This window comes from Stomoxys calcitrans, chromosome 2 (genome assembly GCF_963082655.1).
Source record: "Stomoxys calcitrans chromosome 2, idStoCalc2.1, whole genome shotgun sequence".
NCBI lineage: Eukaryota > Metazoa > Arthropoda > Insecta > Diptera > Muscidae > Stomoxys > Stomoxys calcitrans.
Genome location: NC_081553.1, coordinates 82,322,797 through 82,332,220, shown reverse-complemented (window position 1 = coordinate 82,332,220; position 9,424 = coordinate 82,322,797). Strand labels below are relative to the sequence as shown.

General features: G+C 38.6%; 1 protein-coding gene across 1 annotated transcript; it reads left to right on the top strand.

The window, feature by feature from the left end:
* The first annotated feature begins 743 nt into the window (after positions 1-743).
* On the top strand, positions 744-4,558 carry LOC106084914 (transmembrane protein 231). The gene is made up of 3 exons (XM_059363312.1): positions 744-1,147; positions 1,219-1,344; positions 3,766-4,558. The coding sequence occupies exons 1-3, from the start codon at positions 827-829 to the stop codon at positions 4,276-4,278; spliced, it is 960 nt and encodes a 319-aa protein (XP_059219295.1). The 5' UTR covers positions 744-826; the 3' UTR covers positions 4,279-4,558.
* The last annotated feature ends 4,866 nt before the right edge of the window (positions 4,559-9,424 follow it).

The window sequence follows — 9,424 nt, the reverse complement described above, 5'->3', positions numbered from 1 at the left end:
ATGGTGGACTACTCAATTAACCTTTATTATTAACAATTAATCGTAATAAATGCTACAGAGAAATAGAATAGGAGAATAGCAGTTTTCTAAACATTCATTGGTGGTTTTGAAATTTCTTCAAACTTAAAATTTTATCACTTGACACGAAAACGGAACGTAAAATTCTGTTTTTACTGAATTCTACTTTCCGTTTACCGTCGACAGACGTTCGGTAATCGTTTGCATGCGTTTTCATCAAGCAACACAAAACAGCTGACACGTTTTCCTACATTTACAGTAAGTTTACGAGTGCATAACCAGGCCTTAAGGTTTTTTAGGATGTAGCGAAGCAAATAGGGCAAACTATTGGTTGCCCAAAAAGTAATTGCGGATTTTTTAAAAGAAAGTAAATGCATTTTTAATAAAACTTAGAATGAACTTTAATCAAATATACTTTTTTTACTTTTTTTCTAAAGCAAACTAAAAGTCACAGCTGAAAACTGACAGAAGAAAGAATGCAATTACAGAGTCACAAGCTGTGAAAAGCAATTACTTTTTGGGCAACCCAATAGTATGAAATATAGCACGAAAATTTTGTTTTTTAATATTGGCTATTATTTGTGTAAAAATTTTCCCAAAAGTTATCGCTGCTCTCGATTTCAGCATAAAGCCATGTAGTTTTTCTAACCCTTGATTTGACAAAAATGTTATTTATTCGTTGCCATAGAAACTATGTTTTGCTCCAAAAGGTGTAAATAGTAGAAGCCAATATCAAAAAACTGCTTACGACAGAAAATATAGAATAAATATTTAATTCAATTTTCAACTCCAATAAATAACAAAAACAATGAAATTTATACCACTTCATACCACAAATACCGCAATTATTTATAAAAACTCAATATGTTCGGCAGCAACAATGTTGGTGTTGACATTTTTCGCCCTATCTGTGCTGGTGCCTTTACTTATGGTCTCTTTATTGAGTCCATATTCAGGAATAGCAGAATCTCGCATTTTATATGAACAACCAAAAGTTCAATTTCAATATAAATCGATATTTTATGGTGAAACAAAAAAGGAGGGAAGTTTAATTACATGCAGCACCTTTCCTCTGTTAAATGATGCCGTTGACTCGAACGATGACCCAGATAAATGTGATGGCATTAAGGTATGTAGTATGTAAAATATTTGTGTGATTTTTTTTGTAATTTTTATAAATTTTGTTTACCTTCTTCAAAGTATTGGACCGAAGATTTGGATTATGATGGAACCATTGATCGTGTACATTTTGTGCAACAATTGGAGAGTTTAGATGAAAAGCTTTTGGCTTTCGATGTAGTACTTTTCTTTGATGCCCATCTAGAGGTAAGGAACTTAAGACTTAAGTATAGTTTTTGAGGAAAATCGATGAAAGTTGTATTTGGTACGAGTATCACCCTAAAAGATTTATTCGTCGCACCGCTGCACGCCGCACAGTGGGAGAAAGTCGAAAAAAAAACTAGTAAAAAATATGCCGTGTAAGAACGAGTAGAGATATCTCTCTTTGGTTAGAGCTGAGGTTTTATCGAGATAGTGTGCAAAATTACAAGGCCCTAGGTTTTCCAGGGCTTTTTGGCAGGCCCTAAAGTTTGCAAGCTTGGTATTTCAAAAAAATTGTCAAGCTGTAAAATCTTCATTTGTGGTCCGATTTTTAAAAGTCTTTTTGCTGAATAGTGCTCAAAAATCAATATTGAGGCAAGTTTTTTCAATAAAGACCAAAAAATTCAAAAAATAAACTTTTTCAAATTTTTTTTATATCCAAGCTGTACAACTTTTAAGTGAATAATCAGATGTGGATACTTTTTGCGGCAAAGTCGTTGTAAATTTTGCCACGAATCCAAATCATACAAATGAAAAATGAACCATAAATGTTTCCAATTTTTGTTTGTTTCTCTTTCGAAACAAGCTCAATGATCGAAGATGCAAATGGAAAAGGAAAGACAAAGATACCAACACACACCAACCACTATGGAACGCGTTTCGTGTCCATATTAGGTGTGATGGCTTCAAGGGCCGTGCGTTGGTATGTTGTATTTGAATCGTATTAATTGCGAAAACGCATCTATGATACAATTACCTCATTAACCACGCTCGACAACCCGATCTATTAGCTGTACTTTTCCCCAATGCATGTATTTTTGTGTAATGACAGACATTCTAGGAAAGCCAAAGAAACCAACACACACCAACCACTATGGGACGCGTTTGAATCGTATTAATTGCGAAAACGCATCTATGATTCAATTACTTCATTTACCACGCTCGACAACCCTGTCTATTAGCTGTACTTTTTCCCAATGCATGTATTTTTGTGTAATGACAGACATTTCGTCTGTGGCAAATTACACTTCTTCCGTATTACACATGATTTTGTGCATCTGTTGGAAGTTGTAGCGATGGATTCGAACGCTAGACAACGGCAACGGCTCTCGCTGTTACTCCGTATGCCCAGGTTCAAATCCCGGCCGGGCTTTGCCAAATTTTTCATTTTCAAGTTTTTTGCCTGTTAGGGCGAAGATCATTAAATTTTACAATTTTTGTTTGTTTCTCTTTCGAGATGAGCTCAATGATCGGAGATGCAAATGGAAAAAGAAAGACAAAGATAGCAACACACACCAACCACTATGGGAGGCGCGTTTCGTCTTTGGTTAGAAGACTTTTCAACCACATTAGGTGTGATGACTTCAAGGGCCGTGCGTTGGTATGTTGTATTTGAATCGTAATAATAGCGAAAACGCATCTATGATACAATTACCACATTAACCAAGCTCGAGAACCCTGCTTATTAGCTGTACTGTTTGCCAATGCATGTATTTTTGTGTAATGACAGACAGACAGACACATGATTTTGTGCATCAGTTGGAAGCTGTTTTTCCGTAAATAGCAAAATACGAAGACAATCTCGGTAAAATTTTCAACAAATAAAAATTAAAACTCGTATATCGCCAAAACCAGTGGAGAAATTGTACACCTCAAGCGGATTTTTTTGAAGGGATTTTTTCAGCAATATCTAGCAAAAACAGAATTTTGAAAATCGGTCCAATTTTTTTGAAATGACGAGATCACCGACTTTTGGGGAGTTCTAAGAGACGCCCGGACCTTGGGCCCTGAAATTTTGTACATAATCTCGATAGCACCTCAGCTTTAAATTTCAAAGAGTTATCTCTATCCATTCTCAAATGGCATATTTTTTACTAGTTTTTTTTTCGATTTTCTCCCAATGTGCGCAGCGCAGATTCGGCTATAAAAAGGATGTCTCTTATCATTGAGCTAAAATTGGAATCGGACAGCACTCTTTGGTATCACCTTAAAGGTTTTCTTCTCCGCAAAGAGGTGTCGCACCGCTGCTCGCCGCACAGTGGGAAAAAATCGAAAAAAAAGTACTAAGTAATACTATTAAAAGTATGCCGTGTAATCGAAAAAAAAGTACCAAGTAATACTATTAAAAGTATGCCGTGTAAGAACGGGTTGAGATATCTCTTTGAAATTTGAAATGGTTAGAGCTGAGGTGTTATTAGAATTGTGTGTGCAAAATTTCAAGAATACCCCCGGTTCCTTAATTGAATCTTAATGGACAAATTTATATTGCATCACCTTAAAATTGCATACTGGTATACTGAAAATCTTACCAAATTAATCCCAAAGTTTTGTATCACCTTAGAATTGCATACTGGGTTGCAGTCATTCTTACATTACTCACTCTTATATTACTATCAAAGTTTAAATCAAAACTTTTTTTCATTACAGCATAAATGTCATTTATCTCCACCAGCTGTCTTGATAGAACACATAGACATACCATACTCTTCACAGTTGACCAGCGGTGTCATAACCATACGTGCTGACCTTGCTTTAAAACAATATGTCGAATTCACCTGTCCCTTTCCAGGACGTTATGTTAAGACCAAATTTCGCCATTTAACTATTCCATCCAATTCATCAAACATTGGAAAATTTAATATAGAATCTCTACTGGATCGTCTAAAATCTAATCCTGCTTATTACCAACTTGAAATACAAGAGCACTATTTTCGCAAAGCTTCACCGGAGCAAGGTTTAATCATACAATTCCACATTGACATTTTACAATTGGGAGCTCGTTATCATCTGAGCATTTGGGAGCGTCTGGGTCAATTCTGGTTGTATTTTGCCTCATTCTTTGGCATATCATTTTACATTATGAATAAGCTAAAGGACTTTTTGTTTGGCAATCACATTGTACGCTCATGGGAGATAATTCCATGGAAAAAGTTATACTGACAAAGAAATGGAGAGCGTATTTATTTGGATGACTATTCAGAGACGAGTGTATATTAAAGGGTTCATTTTGGAGACCTTGAAAGATGCTTATGTATTTGAAAAACAGTTCAAAAAGCTGAGTTATAGCTTATATAAAAATCTAATCCAAATAAAATACGTTCAAAAGTCAAGTGTTAATTTTCAAAGAAGAAAAACTTCATCTTAGCTTTAGACCATATGGCATAGTTGAAGACATAAAATCATAATTTTGAATGAAAAATTAATAAAGGTTTTAATGCAATAAGGCATTAGGTTTGAACAAATCCAAAAAACAATTTTTTAATTGAAATAATATTTTTAGTGGGTCAATCCCATGGCAGCCAGTTGTACGTAACGGATTGACCCGATGAATTCCTTTATCGGCAAGGGCTGTCGCCTACTGCGCACTGCTACAACAACAACAACATGGTCGTGGGTATTAAACCATAAAAAATTTATTAATTTTAATACAATTAAAGCTGGGCCGCAGTGCTTCGCTATGACCAAAAATGTTTTTTTAGGCTCTACATTAATTTGTTTAACGTATTTGTTATCAACTTTCAAAAATGGCAAAACTGTATAATTTACGGGGTAGTTCGCAAAAAAATCTAATTTTTGGCAGACCCCCTAATTTTGAACCCAGGAACCCGAATATGAAGTTCTTTTTGGGGCTCCCCCCTTGTGGGGAAGTAGTCCAACCTAGGCAATATGGTTATCAAATGAAAGGTATTGATTAGTAGATTATGAATATGCAATCAAATGTTTTAAATAAAACTCTATTTGCCTTCCAAAGTTGGAAAAAAATTGAGATTTTCTCCTCCTCCACATGTCTAACAGTGGGAAATAGACAAAAGTATTTAAAATAAAGCTCTATTTGCCTACCAAAGTTGGACAAATTTGACGGCCTTCAGCCGGGTTTGAGATTTTCTCCTCCTCCATACGTCCAACAGTAGGAAATAGCAAAAGTTTTTTGAATAAAACTATTAGCCTTCCAAAAAACATGATTTTTTTAAAATTTTTTATTTTTTGGAAACATGTATTTGTTTTAATTTAGAGTCCTTCTGGAGCTTAATTTCCTGCATATTTGTAATCTACTCGTTCATACCTTTAATTTGATATACATATTAATACCCATATTAGGTTTAAGACGGTTCCAAATTTTCAAGACCCCAAAGGTCCTTCCCTGGTCAACATTTTGGACCTTTGTATTAAATTAATCAATACCTTTCATTTGACACCCATATTGCATAGGTTGGACTACTTCTCCCAAGGGGGGTTTTTAGGCCCCTAGGTGGGTCCACGGGCCCGAGCCCCAAAAACGGACTTCATATTCGGGTTCCTAGGGCCAAAATTAGGGGGTATTCAAAAAATTTGATTTTTTTTGCTAACTACCCTGTAAAATACAGGTCTGTCGCCTAAATTTCTATGCCAGTTTTTCTTTACACCCTTTCATTTAAGTCGAATACTGTCCAGATCGCCCCATATGATCGTTTTGGGGGTATGTGGGGTTGGTGCCTTTCGCATTTGAGTCGCAAATTGTCTCGCTCGGAGCGGCGTTGATGGGTTAGGAACTCGAATGGTCGGTCAATGGGCCGATTTATGGGAGGATGGTCTATTTGCAATGAGATAACGGTTGTCAGGATCCACCATTTAACAGACAGGGTGATGCAATGAAGATGTTGTTGTTGTAGACACGATAACTATAGGTATACAAATTGACTTAAACTGTAGTTGTTGTTGTTGGAGCAGTATGTTGTGTTATATCTTTGGTCTGCTTGGTTCTGTTGAATATCCATATCCAGATTTTCTCTGACTAAGGTGGGATGAGTCCAGAGGGATCTGGCTCTGAATCGTGTGGGTCTGGCTGGACAGTTAAACAGGTGACGTGTGTCGTATGGTCGCAAGTCACAATCAGGATACACACAGCCTGGACATAGGCTTCAATCCTTTGCCCTGTAGGAGTTGATGCAGCTGCTTCTAATTGAGTAATTGAGTCAGAACTTCTCTGGTTTGCCGGGGGAGGTCAATTTCTTCAGATGCAGTGGGAGGCGGTCGTTCTCTAAGGACCACATTCTAGAACCGCTTGATATGCCGCTTGATCTAGAGGTCTTCTCTTGTAGCGATAAACCACTTACTCTTGATCAGTGATGGGCACACTACCACTATTTAAAAGACCAAACTGCGTTTGTGTGATTATCATCAAACATCACATCAACTAAATGAAATAGCCTTGAAATAGAGTCAACCGTACGAAGCAACACGAAGTACTACGACAACAATCCAGAAGGTTTTGCTTAGACAGCATGTATTAATGTCTTCGCACAGGTAGGATCTTTGTCTCCTGATCGAGGTGGTCCACGTTAGAACTGAAGAGACAGCCCGTCGTAGTTCGAAGAGCGACATGTTGTTGTTGTTGTAGCAGTGGGTTAAACACTGATGAGGCTGCTATTGCCGATGAAGAAATCCATCGGGTCATTCCGGTACGTACAACCGGCTGCCATGGGATTTGAAGAGCGGCATTCTGACAAAATGCTCAATTTCCCATGAGCATTCCATTAAGGTGCAGTCCGATTAAAGTTTTAAGCTCAATAAAGCCGAGTCCGAACAGCGTGCCTATGGTAGAGAGCGACTCTATTTGGTAGAGAAGTTTTAACATGGCAGGATACCTCACAATTTTAGCCACCATTAGTAAGGGGATAACCACCACAGTACATTTTTCTGATGTTCACCCCGGAATTTGCACCCAGGCGTTTGGCGTCATAGGCGGAAATGCTAACCTCTGCTCCACGGTGGCTTACAATTCGCATTTGCATTCTAACATAGTTCGTTGAGAAATTGCAGTTTTCATACAATCCGCATTTCATACAATCACTATGCCGTCCAATCCCATGGCAACCGGTTGTAGGTACCTAATTGACCCAATGGATTACTTCATCGGGAAGGGCTGTCACCTCGGTGTACAACACACTGCTGCAACAACAACAACTATGCCGTGAGGAGGGGATGGAATGGAGATTGGAGGGACGTTTTGGCGATATCCTTAAATAGTTTGGTGTGGCATGCTTTCGAAATTCTCCAACGAGGCTCGGGAGAAGTATTCCCTCAAGCGTCTAGGCTACTGGTGAGAGAAGGGAGGTCGGTCTTCACGACTCCCCCTTGCTCGGGTCCTTTTCAAGCTTCAGCAGCAAAATTACTATGCCAATTTTCCAGACATCTGGTGCTATATAGTCTCCAGATCTAGTCCCAGAAATCTAGCCGCTCCAATTAGAGCGGTCTATAGTGTTTTACAATTAGATTTAATGGTTTTCCAGGAATTTTAATGGGTCATGGGTGTCATGCGGCCCTGTGTTGCATGCAGCGCAGCAATCACTGATAATATCGTCTAAACTAGAGCGATATGAGTTGAGTTTTATACTATCCGAATCTCAATTGGGCTGTAGTAGCTCTGGTTTTTCTTGGCAGTTCTTTCATATTCATTCATTTTTATTAATCAAATATCGCCCACCCGGGCTTTACATTGATTTCTCGTTATCTGTACTAAGTGTTGGCATTCACAAGGACTATTTTCGGCTATTATTATGAAGTCGCATTGGCATTCTGCTTCCTGGTGAATATCTTACAAAGACGTTCTTTATGAGGAGGTTGTGGAAAAGTTGTCGGATGGCGTTCCTAAATATCCAGATATTCTTCGTAAAATGTCTCGGAGCGTGCTTCAGCTTGGTAAGGTTAATGGTATCTTTGATGGCAGCTCAGGAAAAACTGGGAGAAGCTCATAATTATCTTCAACTTTAACATGGTCTTCTTGTGTAGAAGGTCGATCTTTGCCATCTGGAGGCGGCTGTTAATGGTTCTTACTGCTCACTACGCCAGGTCGACCAATCGCTTTATAAGTGGTTCATAATGTTTATTTGCCCACGCTCTAAGTGCATGGACTGACTATGGGTGATTTGCTGTCGGAATTTATTGTCCATCGATTTTGATTCAAGGTTCATTAAGTCCCATTTCATCCAGACGATGTATAATGTAGCTGATGATGTCATAGGAGAAATTTTAGGTTACAACTCCTGGAAATTAATGCCAGGTCTTGGAGATAAATGCTTAGCCGTTCGCAAAGGTCAACTATGTTATTTCCTCGGCACGGGATAACTATGAGCACCACATGGTTTGGAACTCTAAGCTCCTATTTGTGTGGTGTTCAATATCATCATCTCAGCTGAAAGCTGCCGAGCGAATAGTGGGATGCTTCATATACGGAGTAGCTGTAAATGCAGTCTCGAATAATCAGCGGTATCGAAGTGGAGAGTCTCAGTGAGAGGTCGACCGGCACCGGCTCTGACTTAAATACTGAGTGCCCATGATGCTCCATATGACAAGGTGAGTTATTAGCGCCTTTAAATATTCAATGGTCATGATGTTCCCGCGGTGATCTGTCCTATAAATCGAAATGACTTTGTTCATCTATGGAGCTTGAGCACAGAAGTCTCCTAATACCAAAAGGTTATAGCCGCACAGGAGGCAGCTGATGTCAGGTATATAGCTCTATCTCCGCAGTTCCATATTTGACTGCTACCCACATATATTCTAAGTAGGGTTGAGTAGCGTTAAGCGCAGGCAATATGTATCTATGGAAGCCATTACACATCGCATTGCAGCAAACATTAGGTTGGTCAGCCAATAAAATTCACGATTTTGTCGATCTTGCCTGGTAGACCGTGATTGATTAAATAGCAAGTAAGATGCCTTGGTACCAGAATATTTGAGGTTTTGCTGATGCAAATATTGCCGTACTGGAGAAGTCGTCGTAGAAGTGATATAGACCGCGATGACGCTTGTGATCGACCCACTCTTAACTAAATTGGCACAACATCTTGAAACATGGCCAATAGTTTAGCCAGCGAACATGAGGAAATACCCTTACGCCATGCAACGGTTATGCCTCACTGACATACAACGATAATGAATTGGGTCGCGGCAAACGGAATAGAACAAGTGTTCGGATTCTTCGTAATACCATCACCTTCTTCTCCCACAACAAAAAAAAAAGACAACAAGATCCAAAATCGGTTTATATGACAGCTATATAAGGTTATGGACCGATTTTAATCATACTTAGCACAGTTGTTGGATA